At 36.2% G+C, this 26,442-nt stretch overlaps 4 protein-coding genes and 1 pseudogene across 4 annotated transcripts; 2 read left to right on the forward strand and 3 right to left on the reverse strand.

The window, feature by feature from the left end:
• Nucleotides 1-3,196: 3,196 nt before the first annotated feature.
• LOC117628049 (protein PAM71, chloroplastic) lies at nucleotides 3,197-9,033 on the reverse strand. Its single transcript, XM_034360410.1, has 12 exons — nucleotides 8,733-9,033; nucleotides 8,483-8,564; nucleotides 8,054-8,353; nucleotides 7,720-7,773; nucleotides 7,175-7,236; nucleotides 6,625-6,693; nucleotides 6,178-6,229; nucleotides 5,981-6,055; nucleotides 5,712-5,841; nucleotides 4,663-4,733; nucleotides 4,317-4,364; nucleotides 3,197-3,501 (listed from the first exon to the last, which is right to left on the reverse strand). The coding sequence occupies exons 1-12, from the start codon at nucleotides 8,903-8,905 to the stop codon at nucleotides 3,430-3,432; spliced, it is 1,188 nt and encodes a 395-aa protein (XP_034216301.1). The 5' UTR covers nucleotides 8,906-9,033; the 3' UTR covers nucleotides 3,197-3,429.
• Nucleotides 9,034-9,196: 163 nt separating this feature from the next.
• Nucleotides 9,197-13,611, forward strand: LOC117628050 (ubiquinone biosynthesis monooxygenase COQ6, mitochondrial). Its single transcript, XM_034360411.1, has 10 exons — nucleotides 9,197-9,310; nucleotides 9,535-9,655; nucleotides 9,788-9,887; nucleotides 10,364-10,507; nucleotides 10,774-10,832; nucleotides 11,260-11,327; nucleotides 11,412-11,463; nucleotides 11,782-11,949; nucleotides 12,094-12,693; nucleotides 13,293-13,611. Exons 1-10 carry the CDS (start codon nucleotides 9,303-9,305, stop codon nucleotides 13,506-13,508), a joined length of 1,536 nt encoding a protein of 511 aa, XP_034216302.1. The 5' UTR covers nucleotides 9,197-9,302; the 3' UTR covers nucleotides 13,509-13,611.
• Nucleotides 13,612-13,796: 185 nt separating this feature from the next.
• Nucleotides 13,797-14,370, reverse strand: LOC117628051 (annotated as a pseudogene).
• A 1,324-nt stretch (nucleotides 14,371-15,694) lies between these two features.
• On the reverse strand, nucleotides 15,695-16,506 carry LOC117628159 (disease resistance response protein 206-like). Its single transcript, XM_034360541.1, has one exon. The coding sequence runs from the start codon at nucleotides 16,467-16,469 to the stop codon at nucleotides 15,888-15,890; it is 582 nt and encodes a 193-aa protein (XP_034216432.1). The 5' UTR covers nucleotides 16,470-16,506; the 3' UTR covers nucleotides 15,695-15,887.
• A 5,345-nt stretch (nucleotides 16,507-21,851) lies between these two features.
• Nucleotides 21,852-25,031, forward strand: LOC117626977 (putative disease resistance protein RGA4). The gene is made up of 2 exons (XM_034358831.1): nucleotides 21,852-24,539; nucleotides 24,784-25,031. The coding sequence occupies exons 1-2, from the start codon at nucleotides 21,946-21,948 to the stop codon at nucleotides 24,794-24,796; spliced, it is 2,607 nt and encodes an 868-aa protein (XP_034214722.1). The 5' UTR covers nucleotides 21,852-21,945; the 3' UTR covers nucleotides 24,797-25,031.
• The last annotated feature ends 1,411 nt before the right edge of the window (nucleotides 25,032-26,442 follow it).

Here is a 26,442-nt window from a genome sequence, read left to right on the forward strand (position 1 = left end):
GTACTTTTTTCTTAAAAAACCACACTGGGCTACAGCCCACTGTAGCCCTTAGTGTGGTTCCACTCTTGCCTCTACAAAAGTTAGTAGAGTGAGTCAAATCTCCAATAAAATTATGCAAATTTTTTGGACTGAATTAAGCAATTAAGATTTTTTTAGTCAATAATTAAGCAATTAAGATTGGCATAAAGGGTAGGCAGAATGATTGAGGATATAAAGAGTTTGCTGCAACAAGTCCCTGAGTTTTCGTTTGATTTTGTTCATAGAGAAGCTAGTGGTGTCGCACACCGGCTAGCTACTTTTAGTTTAAGTCAAAAGGATATATTTTTGTGGTTTGAGGTGTCCCTGATTTTACTCACAACGTCCTATTATTTGATTTTATCGAGGTCAAACTGTATCTTCCCTGATATATTTCTTCTAATATTTAATAAAACTCCCTTGTACAAAAGGGTTATGATAAGATAATATAATAATTGAACAATTCAAAGCCCTAGCGAGTGGTGACTAATTAACCATGGTTAGTTTTTAAACCAAAGGTAAACTAGATGGGTTGGTATAGATGGGGAGGGCAGATACTGATGAATGAGTACAGGTTTTACGCACAAGTACATTAAACCGCCGCATGAAGCCAAAAAGGTCATCTTGCGGTAACGTTAGTTTAGTTTTTTTGTGTGCGCGTTTCGATGCGGAAAGCTTGGCTTCGGGACCAGCGATTAACGACGTCGTGTGGCGATACGAAATCGAGAGATAATTGGCCTGTACACGTCAGCGGTGACATGACCCCTTTGTTTTTCGCGTCAGCAGCGGCTCGTCACCGCTCCTTGTGCTCTTCTTCCTTCTCCTCCTCGTGTGTGGGCCCCACAAGCTTAAAATCCTGGAGACAAACCGCTGCGGTTTTCGCTCTCGCGGTTTCCAGTTTTAATAACGTGACTTTGGCGGTTAACTTATGAAAAGGCCTCTCCACGCTCTAGGATGGCCGCGTAACTTAACACCTTCCTGCAAAAAGACCAAATTGCATTTTTTTATTTTTAAAAATACTAATTTTTCATTTTAGTTAATGCAATTTTAATTTTGGCAATTTCGATCACGCAACTTTATTTAGTCAACAGTCAAACTTTTGCGAAAAATCAAAATCTTATAAGTTGACTGCAAATGTTTGGAAAAATACTCTCACATGTAATGGGGCATATTACCATATTGCATTCTATTTATCAGTTTGATAAAGTTACAATTTGGAAGTAAAAGATTGAAATTGTCCAAATTAATATAATAGAGACTAAAAATAAAAAATGAGTAAGACAATAGCAACATTTTTTACGAAGCAATTCGGGAGAGAAGATATTCAAATACAGAATCATGCGTTTAGGGGTAAATTTCTACAACGACCACTTTTTCAAGAAAGAAAGTAGAAGGTGATTACCCAAAGTTAGGAAAATGCTCCACAGAAAGAGTGGTGCTGGTTGCTGGGACAAGATCAAGCGCACTTTATTTATATTTTTGTGGCCCAAAAAAGTCAAAATTTTCTTCATCTCTTTAACCTTCAATAATTCAAAAAAGCCAAGAATTTATTCCCTTATCTTATTTTTATCCGCCACACGATCGTGACACGTAAGAATCTAGAATTGAGTTTTGTACCGTCAGATCACGTTTGGTTGTGGTCCATGGGAGTGCATGAAGATCCATCACCGACCTTTATCAGGATTGGTCAGACATGTAAATTAACGTACCTTCTAAAGTACCTTTTGAACAATAACCTAACTTCATTTTCATACATCATTGAGATTTTGCATATACCTAGATTAGCACAAAAGCTTTTCATTAAAATAAAAGATTAGCTTAATATCACACGAAATATCTATACTAATTACATTATTGATCATATTTTGCTCAAATCGAACACAAATGCAGTGGATTAAATACTCCCTTTTCGATACAGTGATTATCAGTTATGTAAATATTATATTTATAAAAAATGCGATCAATAATACGATCAATAAATATGATGCTTAAAAGTCGGAGTAAATGCATACACATGTTTATTTCTTGGTTAAACAAGTGTAAACAGCGTTCATGTTCATGTTCCACTTCATGGTTTCACAGTTTTGATATCTTTTTTTAGGATTAGAAATGTTGGTGGAGAGGTCGAGGTGCTTTCATCAGACTTCAAAGGAAGAATATGCTCTCACATATTCGGCTCCTACGGGTACACGTGTGAAGATGGGACCAATTAAGCAATAAAAACAAGAACAGCTTTATTCTAATAAGTAATAAAATATATTCATTATTATCGTTGTTGCGACTTTGCATTTGCATGCCGGTCTGCGTCTCATTCTAGGGACAAACTCTGCATATGCACAACGGCCCCACAAAATCTTCTAGCTTCAAAATTCGTTCAGTTATATAGCAAAGGTGAAAGGTAGTGCACGTAACCCACTTTTATTTTATTTATTATAACATAATAACTGCAATCATCCGAAGTCATTGATTTTGTTGAAGAATTTAAACTCCGAGATCCAAAACTTGTATAAAACTCCACATCTGTCGGAGGGTATGAAATATATGATAAAGTTACTCATAATATTTCTTTCTTATCAAATTTTGGGAGAAAATATTAGTTGGGTTCGATTCCCATTTTCCGCAGTCTTAATAGAATTAACACAACCTGTAATGAGATAATTGAAAAAAAAGACAAAAAAGAAAAATCCACTTAGATAGATCAATTAGAAATGGGATTTAAAAGGACATAAACATGTTGAATAAACAACCCTGTCCTCCTCCCCCAAACACAAAAAAAGAGTGATTATTGAAGCAAGTGTTTAAAATGATGGTAATTAGAACAAAAGGAAAGGGGCCAGAATTATATATTATGATATTTGTATGAATGAACTGAAAGGGATGAAAGTGGAGCATTTGAGAGACAGATGAGGCAGCAGCCGTACGGAGCCAGAGTGGAAAGGAAGGCTCATGAAAAAAGTAGGGCAGAGAGAGTGGGATTTGTCTGCTTCCACAATCATCCTTTTTCAGGACTTTTGATTCTCCCTGAAAAAGCTTCTACTGATGGGTTAGGCTGTGCCACGTTCATTGCATTTTTGCAACTTCTTTCATCTCTCAAAATAATATCTTCAATTTTCAATCCTCCCCCACCCTACAAAGTACAACCCCAAAACACAAAAAAAAGGTTCCAGAAATCAAAATGAAATTAAAATTCAACATTACTTTATTTAGCTGCACAACTCATAATCTTTTTCCTTGCTAATTTGCAAAGCACAGAATCAAAGTTTGTACCTCGTCAACTGATCAAGTAGAGCCAGTATGACAATAATTACAATCAACCAAAATTCTAAACGATGGCTACAATCAACTACAAGTTCATAGCAATGTACTTCTGAGTTTTGATCAACTAAAAAAAAATTGTGGGGATCCTTTTTACCTTTAAGTTACTATCTCAACCAATGTTACGGCAGCAAAGACGAGAAAAAGAACACCTCCGATGTAGGCAATGGCCTGCAGAAGGAAACCAAAAACGACTGTAATTTATTTTCTGAGCGTTTATTTATACCATTGATTAAAGAAAGAAACTACTTAGTGTACAAGTCATTTCCAAGAGCAAGATGATGCATAGGCCATCAAGATACAATACAATGTATTGTTACTTTGTTAGCTGTGGGGTTCAATGTGGTAAGATAACAAAATTCATTTTTAAACCCATGTAGGCCAACTGCCCGTAGTTCAACCGGGAAAGTTATAAAATTGATCTGGTTAATGAACTTGCTAGTCTAAAGAACCTTTTGAAAAGCATGTAGAGCAGGATGCTGTTGACCTATTTATGGTCGCCACATAATTTTGATACTTATATTCTCAGGGTATAGATTGCCTATACAAAGAATTCCACAGGCTATATTCCATAGAATTCAAACCAATCCTTCATTGCACTATTATTTTCTACTTAAGAAGAGAATAGCAGAAGTCAAAAAAGCAGACAAGAAGTTTTGAAAGAGCTTTGTATCTAGATAGATTGAGGAAAATTCAGGGCCAATTCAGAACATCTTTAATCATCTTTTTCTACTTTTAGTGTTAGCAGTGTGAAGTTTTATGTCTTATGCTTGTTCAAAACAATTAACATGCTGTCAACTACAAGCGACACAATAATGTCATATTCATTGGCCAAAAAGGTTGAAGTTTTTTTCCAATTGGATTGATGTGTCCAGTGGAAAAACTCTAGATAATAACATAATCACATGATGGTTCTGCTTTACAAAATCAACTTCACAGAGGATGCGTATTGGCAAATGAGTGAAAGGTTAAAAGTTCAGTTTTACCTTCTCTGATAAGAATGTGCCCAGTAAGGAACCTCCTAAAACAGCAAGCTACACACCAAAAAGAAAAAGAAAAGAAAAAGGGAAAAATAGGTTAGGCCTCCCACATATACATTACACACATGAGTGAGAAAAGTTTATCCAATTCAAAAGGGAAAAAAATTGATGTGAATTAAAATGATACAAATGCAAATAGTTGATTTGCAGAACCATGTAGATTTTTACTTTTAATAACTTCAAAGAGCACATTCAGAAAGCCAATAGCTTCTAGTCAATAAATAAATTTGCACTTGTGACTGATGTAGTACTAATATTGGATTAAATTATTTTACAATTCAAGAAGAATTACCAAAGTTGCAACACCATGACCAGCTAGTGCTCCTCCGATGACTCCAAGGGGTGAAGAGGCTGCAGCAAGTGCTGCATATGAAACAAAATATTGTCTTATTAAGATAAATTTTTTTTAAAATTTTATAAAAGGGGGAATGTATCTACAAAATAGTGGGACCCAAGTGCCCATGTAATTGATCCAGACTTTCTCACCATCTCAAAATAACATTTTAAAGCAGTGTGCTGAGCTGGTAAATAGACCATAAATAAAATGTGAATTAAATAATTAACAACAAATCAAAATTTAGATGCATTCACTTTCATATTCCTATAACTAAGCCAGTTAATTTGTTCTTTAGAATATGAAATTTTGTCACTTCCATTATCTTATGTAGTACTTGACTTTTACATGTTGCAATGAGCTAATTTTCTGTTCTTTTATTGGTAAGTGACAATATCGTCATTCAAATGCATCGGAAACTGGGCAACAAATCGACATATTAGCCGTTCTCAGCACAAAATGCTAGTTCCATTCTTATCCAAACAAGCATCAAGTTTCGATACCCTAACTTGTACTCTCTCCAGAGCAACAGGAAAAGGAAAATAATAGTGCAGTCATCCATTAACTGTGATGAGCTGTTCATATATACAAGGAAACAAAAGAAGAATTAAATTATGAATTCACATTTAAGGTGAACTCAGTTAGTGAACCAATTTTCATAATTTTGTATATTCATTTTAGAATATGAAGATTTGACCTCCATTTTCTTATCTAGTACTTGACTTTTACAATGTTGCAATGAGTTTGTTTTTGTTCTTTTATTAGCTATAGATTCACTAAATGCCAGCTCCATTGTTGTTATCCAAACAAGCTCTTTAATTTCAAGATATCCTGTTACTCTTCCTAGGCTAAAAGAAAAGGAAAATCAAAGTGTGATCTTTCATTAGGGGAAGAACTATCACCAAACATTGAAACATATAACACGAAAGGATGGTTTTTTTATATAACAGTAACTTCACAACCAAGTATAAATAAAATCTAGTAACACACGATCTTGATCAACTCACCTATTGTAGAGAAAAATGATTTGTCTCCCCATTCAGCAACAAAAACTAAGAGGAAGGTGCTAATGACAGTGCTAGCAGCAGCTAATATTCCAGCACCATTTCCTGAAAATTTGGAAACAGCTAGCTCTGCCTGATTTAATGAATATATGACAATAAGATTAACCCTTACAAAGGAAATATGGCTTCAAAAGGAAAAAAAAGACGAAGTAAAAAAAAATCAGTCTTGATATATCCATGGTAATTTGCATATGAACAAACTATAGTATTACCTCCCTTTGTTCATCTTCTGCTTTCAAACTGTCACTTGAGGTGGCATCAAGCAAAGTTGAAACTCCAAAATAAACCTGAAATTGCTTACATATAATAGTTCTCCTGGAGAAGGATTTTTTGTTTTGTTTTAATGGATGCTTATAAGCAAGCATTGTAGTTCGGTTATTCTGGTTTAAGAATCAAAAGATAGAATTACCAAAAGGAGAACTGCAGCAATATCATCAATGGGTAGATCAGTCTCACCAAACCTGTGATTAAAGACCATATCAGAGTGATCACAAACAATTGTAATACCATTACTTCATACAAATTAGATAGACAGATCCAAGTGAAATTTACTAGATAGGATGATTAAGAGCCTCAGGGACCCAAGAGTTATATGAATATCAACTAAGAAAACATTACAAAAGACTTATGTGTAGCATTTGGAAATTTCCTGCCACAAATTATTTTAACCAAGCATAAATAACACATCCGCCCAAACTTTAGATGATAAAAAAAGATATTATTGCTGTGATGCAATTAATTTACCATGTGAAAACATGCTTTATAAAGAACAATTAACTAGATTATTCAATTCAAGGATTTCATCGTTATAGTTGGACACGCCCAAGATCCCTATTGAAATGCAAATCTCAAATACCTGAATGGTAGGATTTCATCGACGTAGTGAAAAGTTCGTCCAAGAACAACAGATATGATGGTCATTGCCCTGTAAGTAAGCAAATCTAAGATTAAGGATATGGTGCAACTACACAATCAATAGTTCTTGAAAATATAAATCACCTTTATAAAGCATGTGTGTGTGTTTGATAGAACCCAACAACCTTCAAAATCACCATGATTGCAAGAAATGGGGTTTTGGCCAAAACACAATTACTCGATTGATAAGATTTGAAATGCTATGCACTGCTATCAGCTTTCAAAAGTATCACTTTGCCATGTTGGATTCATACTTAAACTAAACGTCACAATTTGACCTATTATTGTCAATGTTCACACTCTTTGCCAAGGTAGACTGGTAGAGGTTGGTTTCCCATATTTACTTACATGGATGTCCAGTTGTCTTATCATGTGGTAACTTGACGTAACATATTGCAGATTCTTCTTAGTACTTATGAGAAAAAACACAAAATGGAAGTTGATTATACAAAAGAACATCTGTATCACCATGCACAAACAGAATAACATACGCAAGTGCACCAAAGGTCCCAATAAAAACAACAGGAGCAGAATTCCTAGCTGCTAAAAGTGCCTGCAGAAAACAGCAAAACTCATAATTATATGCGATCAAAGCATTCTATCTTTAACATAATGCTAAAAACCTTATATACATATGTCAAGTTGTCAACTATGAGAGTTTATGTAGAATTAGGTTGATCCTTAAGTCATCACTCATTAGTATCTCTCCCCTTTAATCCTACCTTTTTCATTAGGATGGGACAAAATCTGATATATCATTGATAAGACAATTGGGAGACAAATAAGGAAGATGAAGTTTCTGACTCTCTGATGTGTAAGGTATAAAATAGTCACTTAGGAAGTTGAGTCAGGTAGAAAAGTGTGTTAATTAATAAACTGTTCCACTAGTCATGGGAAAAGCCTATGTAAGTGCACAGACTATGCACTTAGATGAATATGATACTCATTAACATATTAAGTTCACATTGGTCATCCATTAACGTTTAAAAGAGTTTGGTACTCAAGCAATACTGGAGTATGAATCGTTAAACCTTACCGCAATAAAGAAGGTCTTGTCCCCTAGTTCTGAGAAAAAGATCAGCAAGAATGCCTGCAACAGAAGGAAATGCATTCTTATATTTAGTTGTCAGAGATGGATGTTAATAAATGGTTATGCTGATTTTGGTAAGAGAGAAAGGAAGAAGGAAAATTTGTATTCTAGAAATCATCCAAAATTGGAAAGCTCAAAGGCACTGACATATAATTAAGTTATCAAAGCCTAGCAGATGATCGTGATCTCTAATTTAAGACTATGTGCCGACTAGAATTCAGGCTTCACTTACAACTACAAAAATGCCAGGTTACAAAAGTTAGAGGGAGATTTTCCTAACTGAAGCAAAACCTGTGCTAAGATCACCAAGGTTCCCCAGAAAAGGAATTGATGGTAAGCCACTAGCAAGATCAGATATAGCAAAAGCCGGTTCAGAGCCTTGAAGTGCAAGAAATCCAAACAGCAGAATAGCCTTCCAAAAATGAGAGAATGAATTATGAGCCATGATCTCTCCATCCATGTGACAATTCTTTTTTAGGTTCTTCTTTGGTAGTGCTTTATCTAAAGCAACAAAATCATCCTCAATGTCAATTGGGTCTGTGGTCACCCTGCATTTCTCGTAATTAAGGTAGTGTAGCTCCTGCGTTAAATTAACATTCAATTAATGCTGCATTAGGAATTAAAAAAATTAAAAAGAAAAAAGAAAAAAAAATGGTCTCGAATTTTCAGAAAGGAGAAAAAGAATATGGGCTTAAAGAAGATTCATTACCAGGTCATCTAAATTTCCAGAAGTTTGTAGAAGACGTCGAAACCATTCCTCACAGGTGTTTGCATTCCACTTACATGAATACCTGAAACACAAAAATCCTGCTTTCACTAAAAAATTCAGGTGCTTCATTCTAACTCACCACTCTTCTAAGAACAACCCAGGAATAGAACAAGGCAAATTTTCTACTAAAACTTCAAAATTTAAAGCAGCCTTAGGAAAATTGAGATGAGAGTTCATGAATTGAACTCACCTCGAGGAAACGAAACTTGGGTTTGGAAGAGAAAGCTTCGAAGTGAGCTTCTTGGACCGTAATTTGAAAGGAAGCAAGTAACATGAGGAAGATGATGGCTTGAGAGTTTTAGGAAATGGTGAAGGCAGTGAATGCGGCCCCAGAACGCTCTCTGAGAGCGTTATGCTTCGCATTCTGTCACACACACACACACACACACACACGCACTCTCTCTCTGTGTGTCTGTGGAAGCTTTTGGCGTTGGGCTTGGAACTGTTGAGGCTCTGAGACTCAGAGTGGCAATAGAGATAAGCAATGGGAGGCAGCTAAAAAGCGCCAAGACATCCATACCGTTTTATCTACTTTCCAAAACTCCATTTGATCCCTCCTATTTCATTGAAATTCAAATTTGATCTGAGACGACACGTCGTTTTATTCCTTTGAGAATGAGTTCCTTTACACCCTGTGTTATACGACATCTCGTATAAACAAGGACAGACAAAACCAAGCACCGTCTCTCTGATTCAGTGACTCTCTCTCTCTCTCTCTGTGAAGTTGAACTCTGAACCAGCGAGCTCGTGCAATTCGAAAATGAACAGGTAAGCATTTGCCCTACTCTTCTTGTTGAATTAGAAAAACGCAGCGTTTCAATCATGTGCCCTTGCCCCTGTTTATTTTGCCTTTTTCTATTTTGTGTTTTTGCTGATATGCGATTAGCTATGGAAATTAAGGTTCAAATTTGACAGATTAAGTTGCTTCCCTATGCATTTATTTCATAATTAGTGTTTTGGTTTTGTCTAATGTGATTATCTGCTGATAACAGCTTGATCATCAGAAGAAAGCTTGCTGAACATATCATCCGCAGATTGAAATTTCCACAGAGGACTTTATGTACGGATGCAGCTCCTAAAGTTTCCAGCTCCCATAGTGTCCAATCCAGCAATGTAAAGTCTTCATATTTTATTACGTTGGGGTTTTGTTTGTTGCTTTGTTGAACCGGAAATAATTGTTCTTTTCCAATTAATTTATTAATATTCTTCCAATGTTTACTTTGATGGTTTCTTTTGAAATCCCAGGACCATGTGGGGCAACAGAGTTTTCGCAATGAAGTCCACCCGTACGACATTGCTATTGTTGGAGGGGGCATGGTTGGCATGGCCCTTGCTTGTTCCTTGGGTACGTAGTGTGTTGTGTTTCTTTTTGACAAAATCCAGTTTCAATTACTATTGGTATCATCTCACGACTTCTTGAATATTAGTTTTTAACCTGATGTAATTACTCTTTATGTCGTTTTTAAATCAAAAGCTGTTGAGGTCAGTCGAACAGTTAAGAGTTGATTTTGTGATTTTGTATTAACTAGACATCTGCTCAAGATATTTTTGTAGGTTTTGCTTGACTAGATTCTCACCTTTGTATTGGATAGAATGGAAACTTAGCAACGTTGTCAATGGTGAAAAAAGTGATTAGGTGGTAGTGCACAGAAACGTGTATTCTGTTATGCTTTTGTTTCTCAACCAAAATCCATGAAATGTACTTAATAAATTCATTTTTTTTATAAGAGAAGATTTTTTGTTGAATTACTTTGTTCTGTAGCACATTTCTACACTGACATACTAAAATTTTCCATCTATTGTCTTATTCTGTTTTTTTAGCTAGAATGCCACTAACCAAGCACTTGAAAGTTGCCATCATTGATAGCAATCCTGCATTATCAAAGGGACTCGGCATCAAGAAAGAAGACCCTCCTGATCCAAGGGTCAGTACGGTAACACCTGCGACTATATCTCTCTTCAAAGGTATCAAACTTGACATATATGTGATTCTTCTCTATATACTGTACCAACATCCGTTTATCATATTTTCATTTGGAAATTGTGTTAAGAGAGCTAAAATCAGATTTCCCTGCACAAATCTGGTTAGCTTGTATTGCCCATTTGTAGGATGTAGCAACCATGGTTCTCTATTTTGATTGTAACCGTTCCAGAAGTGTGACTTCTTTCTTGGGCAGAAACAAATGTTGAACTTTTTCTGGACTTTCAATAACAACAATTGAATTTTGCAGATATTGGTGCTTGGAAATATGTTGAACAGCATCGACATGCATATTTTGATCAAATGCAGGTGATTGACCTTTCCAGTTTCTTATAGCATATTTTCATCACATGCATATTTTGATCAACATCAGTTCACATTTTGTTTATCTTGCATGTTGACTTACAAGATCTTATTCAAATTGCTAATCCTTTAATGAATGAAATGAAAAATCATGATCTCAAAGCACTATGCCTACCAAATTGTTCAGTTGTCTGTCATTTAGTTTTTGTTTTAACTCATATATTTTCCCAACTCTGTTATGCGGGTTTATATTGTTTTAACTCATGATCTCAAAGCCATGCGTCATATTTTTATTTCTTTCTTCAGAAAATGCACTGCAACATATTCCACCTCCCATTGACATGCTATTTTTCAATACAATTGATGATGCGATGCATTGATTTGAGGTTGAATTTAGAAAAATACTTATTTATTCCTTCATGATCTTTTGTAGGTTTGGGACTATACTGGCTTAGGGTATACAAAGTACAATGCAAGAGATGTGCATAAAGACACTCTAGGGTAAGAAGAAGTAGATTGTTATTATTTTTTTGGTAATTCATTTATTTCTAGTAGAATATGATGCTGATTTTGTCTTATGATCAGGTGTGTAGTGGAGAATAAAGTACTGCACAGTTCTCTTTTGTCATGTATACAGGTATCTAGCATAGCGGAATGGTTAACTTTTTTATTTCGTTCCAAATAAAAATTTAATCACTCGTGACTCAATGTAGTTTCTTAGTTCTGATTGTTGTTGTTTTTCCCTAGTTTTTTGGTGGCTGTGCCTTCATATTTATTATTATAGATTTGCTTTTCCTTGAAGATATCTTTTCTTCACGTTTTTTTTCGGGATGAAAAAAATTCTTTAAACCACCTTGCATTCTTCTCTGAATTCTCTCTGTTGTTTTTGATAATTTTCATGTACGGTATATAAGTCTTAATACTTTCTACAGCTAAGAAGGTTAAGCTTTGACAGGATACAGATTTCCAGAAGACTATCTACCCTTCCAGATTGTCTTCAATGACTTTACAGCCAAGAAATTTATCCATGGGGGTGGATAGCACATCATCGGGGTTGAATGAGCGGGGAAACTTAGCAAAGCTGGATCTGAGTGATGGCAACAGTCTGTATGCAAAGTTGGTGGTAATTTTCAGTTGCAATTGAAGAATTTGTATTCTCCTTTAATGTAAAGTAGGATGATAGAATTGTCTGTTAGCAATGAGAAAGTTTAACTTATCTCGTTTGTAAGTTATTGATTGGCATCAAGTCACATAGAGCTTATTGCAGGTTGGATCTGATGGGTCCAAATCACGTGTTAGGGAGTTGGCAGGATTTAAGACAACTGGATGGAACTACTCACAGAATGCAATCATTTGTACTGTAGAACACAGTGTAGAAAATCGATGTGCATGGCAACGATTTCTACCTGCTGGGCCAATTGCACTTTTGCCAATAGGTGATAATTTCAGTAACATTGTTTGGACTATGAACCCAAAAGAGGCAACTGATCGTAAATCATTGGCTGAGGATGATTTTGTGAAAGATGTCAATTATGCGCTGGATTATGGATTTGGTCCTCATCCTAAGTCGAGCACCTTAGGAAGTGGAGGCATATTTTCTTGGTTTAAAACAGACGTGAATTTATCTCCTGATGAGTGCTTCAGAGTTCCCCCAAAAGTGGTGAAGTTGGCATCAGAAAGAATGGTGTTTCCTTTATCTTTGATGCATGCCAATGACTATGCGTCAAAGCATGTGGTTCTAATCGGCGATGCAGCACACACTGTTCACCCTTTGGCTGGGCAAGGAGTTAATCTGGGTTTTGGAGATGCATTTGCTCTTTCAAGAATCATTTCTGAGGGTATTGCAGTGGGAACAGACATTGCTGAGGTGGGTGATTTCCTTTTTAATTCTTTTTATGAAAAGTCAGTTATTGGTTGCCACAAAACGTGCATAATGTAGTATCTTTATTTGTCCGAGGGGTGTGTTTGTTTACTTGAGAGACATGGAGATCTATTAGTAATCGTTCAAATCATAAATAAAAATCTGGATTGTAATTGTAAAATGTGTGAAACTTTCACTATGAGATCAACATAACACATTTTACAAAATCACAAGCTAGATGATTTTTTTGAATATACCCAAGTAGTAACATGAAGGTGCTATCTAAGTCTAACACAGCTTTTAAAAGAAAGAAAATAAACTAAGGCGAAACCATTGCTAGTGTGTCAGTTTCAGAAATCATGTTTCCTGAGTGGTATGCATAATAGTAAATGGAATATGAGCGATCAAGTGGATTCCATTTTGTTTGCCATGGTTGTTTTGAAGTGTGAATGTCTTGGTACTTGGTTTTCTGTACCGAATAAGCAGGCTTAGTGTCACACTACATTCTGGTGAGTATGGCTGGTTTTTCTATATTTTTCTTTTGATAATCTGACGATGATGGTCGAATTGAATCATCTGACGAATTTAGTTCTAATCTTATGCAGGTACTGTTGTTGAAGAAATATGAAGCAGAGAGGAAATCAGCAAATGTCACAATGATGGCAATCCTGGATGGTTTCCAAAAGGCTTACTCGGTTGATTTCGGACCTCTAAACATATTGCGGGCTGCTGCATTCAACGGAGCACAGTATATTCCACCCCTTAAAAGGAGTATTATTTCATATGCCTCAGGGGATCAAAGATTCCCAATTTTCTCTTGAGACAGATGTAAATATGGTGAGATATTTTCCTTTCATCAATCTTGTAAAAGAATAACTGCCCGTTCTGGTTAAGGTGAAAAGTTATGTGGATGGCTTATTTTGATCCCCTCTATTGTGGATGCGATGGCATGGTAGAATGTCCTAAAACTTAAACTCTGAAACATGTTCTTTGTAAGTAAAACTTACAACTCAAAATCTGAATTCTCAAACCTCAGAAACTCAAATTCAACACAGGTTCGTTAGCAAAGTAAACTAAAAACTCCAAATCAAGAGCCATAAACAAATTGGTTACCAACACTCGTACAGATTTATCTCAGTGCGAAGCCGGAAGTACACTTCCCCCTCGAATGCATCAGTCATCAAAGTGGCTATCCCTCGAGCCATGAAGAAGTTGCCGGTACCGCCAATCACTGAAATATCCCTGGTTTTGTTCATCAGTGGATCAGCACCGGCAAAGTTGATGCTTCCCTTGTGTTTGGATGAGTTAAACACAAAGGAGAAGCCAAACCAAGCAGTGAATATATCTTTCTTGTCGTACAAGTAGAAGCCTTGTGCGCGACCAACTGGGGTTGAGTGTAGATTATTGTCTAAGATAATGGTTTCATCAAGCACAACCATGTTCCCGAAATGGCTTTTTCCTGCCCATATGGTTCTGTTTCCCTAAGCTGGTGCTCCAACAATGGCTGATGTTGCATTCTTGGCATTCTTTCCGTTGTAAATAATGTCGTGGAAGTAAAACACCAGCTTCTTACACGGTTTGTGAGCCCGGACTCTCTTGCCGGGTTTGACTGCGGAGGTGGACAAGAGGAGGAAGAAGAGGAGAAGAGTTGAAATTGGTTTTAAGGTAGCCATGTTTAGAGGATAGGAGAGAAATGTAGTTGCAAGTATATGCTGTGACAAGTTTCGAATTGGCATGGTCTTAACTTAATCGCATTATATAAGTTTTTCTCAGAAAATTTCAGAGCTAGTTTAAATTTTTTTCTTTTGGTCTTTCACTAAAATAGTAATTAACTTGACTTGCACGCCATCCTTAAGCACTGCTCAGATGGGAATGGTACCATATAGTATGAACCTACCTGGCTGTATTTTTTATTCTGGTCACTTCATAACTACGACTAACATAATCATTTGAGGCACCATGAACATTTGGGACCCTATATTATTGGTTAGAAAAATTATTTCTAACGTGAGCATATAGTGCAGTGCAACATAGCTTTAAGAAAAAGAAGAAAGAAAGTGAATTTTGTTTAGGGTGTTTAAAGTGAGTTTTGTTAACTGAATTACAAGGGCTTATGGTTTGGTTATGTGTAGTGTAAGATTTCAGTTGGTTCAATTATTTATAATGATCATATAGAAGGTAATTTGAACTCAAACTTATTGTGGGGGGAAGTTTGTTATTTTCTTTATCCAATTCTCCCCCGATAATGTTTGAGACCCAACTTATTGCAACAATTTTTGGACATCAACTGATGTGGTACTGTCTTATTTGATGTGAATAAATAAAATTCAAAGTCTGAACAGAAAAAAAATTAGTGTGAAAAAAAAAATGTAATATATTGGTGTCTAATGCAAATTTAGAAAGAAAATGGAAATCTAATTCTAATATTTTTTTTATTTATTTAAAAAAAGGTGGAAAATTAAGGTGGTGAGTGGTTTGGTGCCTCTCCTAAATTCCTAATGCACTCACTAACTTTGGCAATCATTTCGTACATAAATATGCTTTTGTCATTGGTTTTATGGGCCCCAACTTTGCGATTAGTGGTTTTAGTCTTGTCTGCAATAACCTTACCAACTCATTCAATTATCAGTTAGGAAAGGCAAAAGGAACTATTACAACTACAAGCAACAACTGACTTCAAATAACAAACACACTAACGATCAACATCAATCACCATTCACTCAGATACACCCCCATAAGTTCGGAAAAAATAAAAATAGAAAATCTGAAATTTTAAGAAATTTCAACCCATTGATTAAAAAAATTGCGGATTTGTATTGAAAGCGAACATTTTTATAATCGTTAGATTGACGAGTTCACATTTTTCTAGTAGGTTTAGATTTGTCAGAAGTATTTGAATTTGTTCACAAAGATGCAGATTTAAAGATTAAAAAAAATGTACCTAACCAAAAAACCCTTAAAATATGGATCAGAATTTGATCGTCGATGCTATTAAAAAAAATGTACCTAACCAAAAAACCCAATATGGATAGAATTTGATCGTCGATCTATTATTGAGTACATGCATTCATTTCCCCCTAGTCTGGATACAAAAGCATGATTGCTATCTTGATCAACAAAATTTGGATCAAAGTTAAACCAAAACTGAAATCAAAGTGTGAGATGAATGCCAAATTAGCAATACCTAGTCACACGAATTTTTACCAACACTCATACAACTTAATGTCAACGCGAAGACGAAAATAAACTTCACCCTCAAATGCATCAGTCTCCAAAGTAGCAACTCCTCTAGTCATGAAGAAGTCCCCAGTCCCGCCAATGACAGAAATGTCCCTAGTCTTGTTCATCAACGGGTCTGCCCCGGCAAAGTTGATGCTCCCTCTGTGTTGGGTGGAGTTGAAGACAAAGGAGAAGCCAAGCCATGCAGTGAAGATGTCTTTCCTGTCATAAATATAGAAGCCTTGGGCACGACCAACTGGGGCAGAGTGCAAATTGTTGTCCAAAGTAATTGGGTCGTCGAACACAACAAGGTTACCAAAATGGCTTTGCCCTGCCAAAATGGTCCTGTTGCCCCAGGGCGGTGAACCCACAATGGCTGCAGTGGCATTTTTGGAATTCTTGCCGTTGAAGATAATGTCGTGGAAATAAAAGGTTAGGTGTCTACATGGGTGGTGAGGAGGAGGACGAGGCTTGATATGGGGTTTTGGGGTAGGGGAAGCTATGGTTTCATGGAGGAGGAAGAAGAGGAAGAGAGCTGAAACTAGACCCTTGTTTGGTTCCATTGAGAAGCAATCAAGTGGTCAGTTTTGCTTGGAGGAGTGAATTGGGTTGGCATTCTCTAACCTTATTATATAGGAGTTCGGAAATGTTGAATTATTAATTAATGATGATATCCAAATAGGTATTGGATAAAGCTTGGCTTAAAAGGCATTCTATAGCTAGGTGATTAACCAGAGAGAGAACTTTATCCTTTTGGACTATTTAAGTTTGATAGCTTTGGTTCTACGATTATTATCATCATTGGTGCACAGCTAGGGTTTTGGGAGCAGTGGAAAATGTTGTGGCTACAAAATCACAAAGCAACTTTTTCTTTTAAAAGCTTGGCTCCTTACATGTCACATGCTTGCATAAACTTTTCTTCTTATAATTTTAAAGAATTACTTTTGTCGTATGTGTCGGTTTGAAATTTATTTCCAAGGCAACTCATCCTTATTTGTAAAAAGCCAAACATTGTCATTTTTTCTTTAGCCATGAGACCAACGTTTGTTGTCTTTTTCCGTTTACAAGCAACAAATTTGAGGTTGAAATTACCAACTCCATGCCAAACCAAACCAAACACTAGAATGAGATTAATATCCCACATGATGAAATTTTCTAGCTTATATCCGAGTCTTTTCGATCGGTTTGTCTCCTCTCTATTTTGATGTCTAACTAACACCAATTATATCTAAACTTTTCCCGAACAATAATAAGTCCACTTGCATGGAATGGAACTAGCCACCAGATCCACCAACCTAGCGACTTAATTAACCTCGGCCATAAAAACCTGGTAGAGGAAACAAGAACTAATTTGATTGGATGTGTGTGATGTGTGACGATACTAACATAACAAAAATGCGGGTAGAGAGATATATACCATCTTAAGCTCCACAGAATTTTTAAAGACAAAACCTAAAAATATCACGAACTAGACGTTAATTAAGTTTTTTTTTTTTAATCTTTAGAAATATCACTTGATATGTGTATACAGAGCTTCTTCATACTTTGAAAATTCTCCTTTTCTATTATTTGACGTTTTCTTTGTAAGATGTTGGATTATTCTTATTACCTACTTAAGTGGTCTTCTAATCATCATAGGGTTGTCTTGGGCTCAATATTGAACAAGGACTCAAATACTACTCGGCCCGTAGCCTTTGTATAAAGTGTTTGAGTTAAATATATGGGCCAAAGGGATTCCTAATTAATATGGACTAGGGTTTTTATTTTCTAATGCAATAAGGACTGTTTGAGAGTTTTTCTTGATGGGAGAGACTCCTAGGCAGATGCATATAAAACACAAGTGCCCCTGCTCAACCGATCAAGTCAACCCACACAAAAGAATTCAACCCATCTAAAATGAGTGTATGAAGGGATCAAATCGAGGAGATGTGCTCTTGTATATTCTTGATGTGTGTTCTATCATGTGTAGTCATTATAGTTTACATTCTTTCCCCAAATCCTCTTCTCAAACCTCTCATCCCTCTTAGCTGAACCCAAAATGAGTTTTCTCTCTCATTTTGAAAGCAAGCCTGTTTGAGATTGCTTTTGAAATGACTAAATGACTTTCTAACAAAGTGTTTCTTGATCATAGAAACACCAACAACTTGAATTTATCATTTTACCCCTTTATAGGAAAAAGGTAAAGGGTACTTCTATTTGAGGGTACTTCTATTTGAACCCAATAAATTTCTCTTCCCTGGGCAAATTTTGGATATCTCATGTTACCCCTTAAAAGAAAAGAAGCTCTATCTATCTCTCTCCGTCTTCCCATCCTTACAGTTACAACGAAGGTTGGTGAGGTTGCCATCGTGATGGGTCCCCATTCTCACTTTCTTTTTTCTCAATAGTTCCTTTTTTGTAACAAGAGTTGTATTTCCTTTTTTGGATGATATAAGAATCCAAGTAGGTTAATCAAAGAAGTCAGGAGGAAACTCTAAGAAAAAGCAAAGAATAAGCTTATGTTATTCTTCCAAAGAGAAGAAAGAGACAAAAAAAAAAAAAAAAGTAGCATTAGCAACCAATACTAGACAATGATACACATAACAGAACTCTTTCCTCCTAAATCCCTACTATGGCATCTTTGCCTTTAATTTTGCAAAGAAAGTGTTGGAACGGCTTGCTTGCCATGTTTGTGGAACCGAATTAAATCAGAACTTAGGTCAAATAATTCCTTTTATTTGGGGATTATTTGATTTAATTGGGAATTACTGAATCTAATTGAGAGTTACTCAATTTTACATGTTCTTAGATGTCTATAAAAGGCTACTCCTCCTTCACATTTGATATACTATCAGAATATCACATACCACAATATGATTCTCTCCCTTTCTACCTTTTATACTTTCTCTATTTATATTATTATTTTTGGGCAATGATTCTGTGATCTAGATACCTATATCCGACTAAGAACGTGCTCATAGCCGACATGGAGCCTGTGTATTTAGGGTCGTATCTTGGAGTCTTGTAAACCATCAGTACCTACACGTAAGGAAGTTGTAAAGGCTTTAGGACAGCGTCTTTGACGTGCTTCACCATTTCAGGCTTGCTTTTATAATCTTAATTTATCTTAATTTTATTTTCCTATTATTTGTTTATTTAGTTTTACTTTACATTAAAAGACTTTCCAACTTGTTTGATATATTATTTATATTATAAAAGGTTTCGCTTTTGACTTTTACGGGAAAAGAAAAACTAGAATTTTTATAACAATCTAAATTTGGCCTTTGTATGTTAAAATCATTCTTACCGTATTTGCTGTTGTTATAAGTTTCATTTTATTTTCACAACAAATGACCTCCTTTATTAATGAGATTTTGGCTGTTTGAAACTTAAGAGGAGCTCATTTTCACAACAAATGAGATTTCAACACTTATTACTTGGTTTGACCTCCCTTATTAAAGTAATTTACTGTTTCTATATTTTGGGCCAAATTATTAACGAGTAGGTATCCCAAGTCCAAATTTTTAAGAAAAAATTTAAAATTATGCAAAAAATGCAGATGTGGGTTAAGTACGTTGAGAAAGACAATGTGCCAGCACCATTTACTTGAGATGCAACCTTGCACTGCATGAAGAGATGATCAATTGGCGGTGGATATTAATTTGGGCACAAGGAGGGTGAGACAGTCCAAGTCCAACTCCTTTCCCTCACGAATCCCTTTGTCTATTAGAGCAAGTCCACTGTTCGAGCCCAGCCCGAGGCGAGGGCAGGAAAAAAAAAAAAAATTCGTTCCACCGCGCAGCCCAGGCCCGGGGGTGGTGTGGGACCCACCAACTCGGGCTAGCCCGAAGGCGAGACCAGCCCGTGGTCCAACTCGCGTTTGCTGACGTCAGCGCTTGCCAACTCCAACGGTACGCTGCCACGTGTCGCCTCCCCAGCCTTCCGATCTGCTTCTCCAAATTAATCCAACGGCTGAGGCTTTTTTGGGCAATAAAAATATGAAAAAAAATCGTAAATTTTTTTTAAAAATTCTAAAAAATTCTGATATTTTATTTTCTATAAATACCTATCAATACCCTTCACTTTCAACACCAATACTCTTACATTTCATCATACTTCTACTATTATTCACTCTTTTTTCTCAACATTTTCCTCTTTTTCATCTAGCATTTTGATTTCATATTTTTATGGCTTCTTCTATCGAAACCGGAGGGGCTTGGAGCACAATGGAAGATGTTTCCTTGTGTGAGGCTTGGCTCCAAATTTGTCATTGTCCCGTGTCCGGCAATGAAATGAAATTTTTTCATATGTGGAAAAAAATTCATGCCGAATTTTGTGAAAAAATTCCGGGGTCTACTCGTACGGAGATGGCATTATCGAGTAGGTGGAAAATTCTCAATAAAGAGTTGGGAAAATGGAGAATTTCCCTAGCAAAAGCGATGGACAACTATAGAAGCGGGGAAAATCGTACTAACGAGGTAAGTATTTTATAATTTTTGTTTTATTAAGTTTAATCTCCTAATATATATATTTTGTTAATATTTGTTAATATTTGTTAATATTTCTTGCATTTTAAATATTTTGTTCATATTTCTTGCATTATCAATATTTTGTTAATATTTCTTGCAATTTAAATATTTTGTTCATATTTCTTGCATTTTCAATATTTTGTTCATATTTCTTGCATTTTCAATATGTTGTTAATATTTCTTGCATTCCCACTTGTTTCTTAATTTTCTTGCACTTCTAATTTATTTGTAAGGTTAATTGCATTTCCATTATTTTTTTTTTGTTACTTGCATATCCAATATATTTTAAATATTTATTGCATTTCCATTTTTTTGTTAAATAGATAATTCAAGCACAAATGTGGTTCGGTGCAACCGGGGGTGGCAAAAAAAGTTTCACCCATCATGAATGTTGGGAGGTGGTGAAATATTGCAAACGGTTCATAATTATTCCGACGGGTCCGGAGGTTGTGTTAAACGAGACACCACTCCGTGAGTTAATGACATCAGATTCACCTCTCGATTCTCCTATGAGTCAAGACTCACCCATCGAAAAGGAGCCGAGGCCCATTGGCCGAAAGGCCGCGAAGGCAAAGAAAGCGGGTAAATCAGGTAAATCAAGTAATCTTATCTGAAAATATTACCCAAATTAATTATTTTCATTAAAAAATAGGAGGAAAAAACAAAAAAATGAATAGTAATTACCCTTAGCCATGGCAACGGGTGGAAACACAAATTATATTTGCAAAGACAACCATTATTTACGTGAATAGTGACTGTCCTAGCTCCACCCTTGCCATGACTAAGGGCAAATGGGTGGAATTGCTCTAATTCGTCAAGTTGCCCCTATGCTCTTCATATTTTTTAGAATTCCTAATCTGCTTTTCAACAGGTTGATGTGATTGTTGACACTTGGAATGAAAGAAAGGCCTGAAAAATCTCTGTTTCAGGCTAAATGTTTTAAGTACATCTCCTATCCCAAAATCTGGTAGTCTCAAAGCTGTTGTTCAACTATTATTTCTCCCTTTTATGGTGTACTGGTGTAGCAGCCTTCGAGTCTAGTCTTATAAGATTTTAGTTAACTCCCCCCTCCTTTTTATGTGTTCTGGTTTTGGGAGATGATTTTCACATTCCTCTACAATTCTTCTTTATATTTACTATTCAATGTAGACCAAAAGAACAAAAGAGCACTCTTGAAATAGGGGAAAAATATTGTTTGTTTTAATGATCATGATTGTGAAAATGTTGAATTTCATATAAGGCCGAAGCAACAAAGGAGCTCAATCAAAGACGAAGACCTGCTAAAGACCCACACAATCATACTCGTGTGGGCCCCTTCCTAGCTCAATCAAAGACAATAACCACACAATCATACTCGTGTGGGCCCCTTCCTACATTTCATTTATTGTTTTTGTTTCCTTGAAATTGCTATCGGTATCTTCCAGGCTCACAGCTGGTTCTTCTTCCAAAGAGAAAACATAAAGAAAGCAGCATGAGCTAGCAACCATACACGGATACACATAGCATAATTCTGTTTCTTCCTGAAGCTACCATGGAGTCATTTTCCTTCAACGTTGTTGAGAAAGTGTTGGAAAGGCTTGCTTCCCATGCTCACCACGAAATTCGTTTGGCTTTGGATGTCAAGGATGATCTAATCAAGCTCAAGGAAACCTTATCAACCATCGCAAAAGTGGTCCTAGATGCAGAGGAAAAACAGAGGAAGAATCCCCTGCTTGCTGACTGGTTAGGGAAGCTAAAAGATGTTTGCTATGATATGGATGATGTTCTCGACAAATTCGAATTCCGAAAATTGAGGATGCAAGTGCTCAACTCTCGGAGTAATGTCAAAGGAAAGGTACGCAACTTCTTTTCGCGTCCAAATTACTTTATGTTAAGCTACAAAATTGGTCAGAGAATCAAAGATATTAGAGAAAGATTGGGTGAAATTGCAGCTGCAAAAGCTCAGTTCAATCTGTATGAACGAGCTGCAGATTGGCAAGGGATGCACATAGAGAGGGAGACCCACTCTTTTGTGCATGCCCCGGATGTGATTGGAAGAGATAAAGATAAAGAAGAGATGATCATGCATCTTCTTAATGACAATCGCACTGGTCATGGGGAGGAGAATGTTTCTGTTATTTCCATTAATGGGTTAGGAGGTCTGGGAAAGACAACACTTGCTAAACTGGTGTATAATGATAACAGAGTAGTAGGGAACTTTGAGTTGAGAATATGGGTGTGCGTCTCAGATGATTTCGACAATAAAAGATTGCTTCGAGAAATTGTTACTGCTGCAACAAGCCAAAAATGTGTGGATGAAAGCATTGAACAGATGCAAATTAAGCTGCGGCATGCTTTGACATGCAAGAAACTTCTGTTAGTGTTGGATGATGTTTGGGACAAGGGGCCAATGGGAATCACAATGAAAAAATGGATTGATTTGAAGTCTTTGTTAAATGTTGTAGCCAATGGCAGTAAAATCATTGTAACAACACGCAATGAATCGGTTGCATTGCTTATGGGGCATGCACACATGCATCTACTGAAGGGCCTTCCCCACTCAGATTGCATGACTATATTCATAAAAGTGGCATTTACAAAAAGAGAACAGGGAGACTATCCCAAGTTAATAAAAATTGGGGAAGATATTGTGAGGAAGTGTGGAGGGGTTCCTCTTGCCTTGTACACCCTAGGGGGCCTGCTCTATTCGAACAAGGATGAGCGATACTGGTCACATGTTAGAGACAGTGACATATGGAAATTGGAACAGGGAAGCGACGACATTTTACCTGCGCTTAAGTTAAGCTACGATGCATTGCCGATCTACTTGAAACCTTGTTTTGCCTTTTGTTCACTTTATCCAAAGGACTATGTATTTAGAAGCGCAGAATTGATCCCGTTGTTGATGGCTGAAGGCTTCATTCAATCCTCCAAAGGCAACGGGAACCAAGAGCTTGAAGATATTGGTCTGGACTACATAAGGCAACTATGTTCTAGGTATTTCTTTCAGATTGAGGAAGATGATTTCCTTTTTCTACGGTTTAGAATGCATGACCTTGTTCATGATTTAGCAATCTCAATGGCAAGGGTAGAGTATTCGTCTCTAAATTTTCGTCCCTCTGATTCGTCTAAGATGGTTCGGCATGTGTCAATATCTCAGAAGGACTTGTCCAAGGAAAATGAAGAAAACCCCAAATTCTTACTTCGTCTGGAGAAATTGAGAACGATTCTAATTCCAGATTTGGACAGTGAATATGTTCCTATAAAAGTTGGGATCAACAGTCAATCTTTTTTAAAGAAATGCATCTCAAGAATCAACTACCTACGAGTGCTAGATCTTAGTAACTTGACTCTTAAGGTGCTGCCATGTTCCATCGGTAACTTGAGTCACTTGAGGTATCTCGATGTGTCATATAATCAGCATATAAATAAGCTTCCTGATTCCATTTGCAAGCTGCATCATTTACAATCCTTGCTACTTATAAACTGTGGAAAACTCAAGGAGTTGCCTAAAGACATGGGAAATCTGATTAGCCTTAGGTATTTGGCCTTAACCATAAAGAAGACGCATTTGCCAGAAGCAAGTGGTCGTCTCACCTCTCTTCGAACTTTATGCGTCAGTGCATGCAAAAATCTTAAATCTTTGGGCAAAGAGATGCGATCCCTCACTAACCTTCGAATGCTAGTCATTGTGAGCTGTCAAAACTTGGAATCCTTCTCATCTTGTAACATGACCACATTGGAAACTTTAGTCATCTATAGTTGCCCAAAGCTAAATCTGATGGGGTCAGAAGAAGGCATTCGAGGTCTTCAATCGTTTTGGATTGTAGGTTCGAATTTGACAGCCTTGCCTCATTGGTTGCAAGAGTCTGCAAACACACTAAAAACATTAAAGTTGGGATTTTGTACCTATCTACAGTCACTTCCGGAATGGTTTCAAAACTTTACTTCGCTTCAAAAACTAAAGATTACATATTGTTCCCATTTGTTTGCTTTGCCCGAGGGCATGGATCGCCTTACTGCATTGAGAGAGTTGGAGATTAGCAATTGTCCTTTAGTTAGGAGATGCGGGTATGAAGGTGAGGATTGGTCCAAGATCGCTCATGTCCCAAAGATCATACTCAATGGTCATCGACGGCTAATTAGGTAACAATGTTATATACTTATTGATCTCTTCTTGTCTGTGCTATTTTTGGTTTAGATACTAAATGTTGCTATGCCTTTAGTTATTCTAAATCCAAATTGTGGTCACTTTGATGAAAGTTGAATTTCCTTCTTCTTTTTTCAGTTCAAAATTTGAACAATAGTATGTTTTTAGATTAACCTATTTGCTTAGTCTCTTAATAACAATATATGTATATAATTTCTCTTTTCTTCCTAACAATTGCAGATCTCATGGATAGGACCATTTGAGGTATTTCGTCCAGTCAATCCGAATTGATGTATGAATATTTTTTTTTCCTTTTCTTTTCGTATTGTGATGTGTGGATGTTTTAGAGACCTTATGGTCAATGATTGATGTTTTTTTCTTCTTTTTTTTTTTTTCACACCTGTATAATTAAAGCCCTCTGGTTTGTCTATCTTTTCCCCCTTGGTATGAAAGATATGAGTGGCCATATGAATGCTACAATTCTACAAGTTTTCATGCACTTGTTCCCTTATGAATGTTTAATCTTATTACTTATTGGTGGAGTGGCGCCACTCCTAGACCTGGAGCGGCCTTGGCCTCCCTAAATTTTGATATCTCCTTTATTATATTATATATAACATATAGAATCTGTTATAAAAAAAACTTATAATTTAAATTAAAATTCTCTCTAAAACCAATTAGACATGACTAAATTATAAATATTTAACTCTAAACATGTAATTAGTAAATATTTAAGTATTTTATATACTTGTATTTTCTACTTCGGCCCCTTTAACTTTGCGATTCTAGCTCAACCCACTGGACTAAGCACATGCTTAGAGAACTTTAAAATTTTAAGCACTGCATGAAACAAAACATATTTGAAGACCATTCGTAGTTCTCACATAGCAACTGTTGAACTTAATGCACTGCACTGCACCTTTTTTTTATTTTTTACTAAGGCTGAAGATAAAGCAAGGACATGAAGAAGAAGAAAAACCGAGGCATATGCTTTTCGGGAGCTGATTTTCACATGTCTTCATTTTTTTAATTTTTTAATTCTTCATATTTTCTATTCTATCTTTTTTGGTATTTCAATTCGATAGTAAACCCCCTGGAGAGCCTTTCCCATTTCGTGAGAAACACTCGTGAAACAGAGATAATACTGTTTTACTATTCTGACCAATCAACTATGCCATTCGGGATAACTTTTCCACTTAGAATATCGTCACTGGCTAGGGATAGCAAAACAATACTATCCCCGTTGCACACAAGTTTTTCTGCCATTTCACAGCTATTAAATTTTGCATTCCGTCGCCTCTTTTGGCAGAGCATTGTCACCCCAAATTCTTCAAAAGCTTGTCTCTTTCTCTTTTCCTCCGTCTATAGCATCACCTTCAACAACCAAGAATTGAAAGCATGGCAACAAAAGCAACTACTGAAGGTAAAGAAAATCACACCATTTTTTTTTATAGACGAAAAAAACAAAAGAGCACTCTTGAAATGGGTGAGTGAGCGTGCCCTTTATTAAAGTCATCTCATGTTTACATTTTCTGGGCCAAATTTTTAACAAGTGGAGAAAGCCTGCATTGCTTAAGAAATACACGAAGGCTTGTTAGCCAAGATAGTATGCCCATCCTCTTACATTCGATCTCATTCCCTGTAAATTAGAATAGTTTGAAATATCAATATGAAATCGTAAAAAAAAAAAAAAAAAACAAAGGAATTGCTCAAGAAATGCAGGGATGGGTTAGGCATGTTGGCGAGGTACTGTGCCTGTACCCTTACACTCAAATTTAATTCCCCTTTTCATACATTAGACTAGTTTAGAATAGCGTTATAAAAAAATTATAAAAAAAAAAGGACTACCCCCACACTTGAGATGCAACCGTTCAGTGCATGAAGACATGTGTTGAAAAT

This window comes from Prunus dulcis, chromosome 5 (assembly GCF_902201215.1).
Source record: "Prunus dulcis chromosome 5, ALMONDv2, whole genome shotgun sequence".
In the NCBI taxonomy this organism is placed as follows: domain Eukaryota; kingdom Viridiplantae; phylum Streptophyta; class Magnoliopsida; order Rosales; family Rosaceae; genus Prunus; species Prunus dulcis.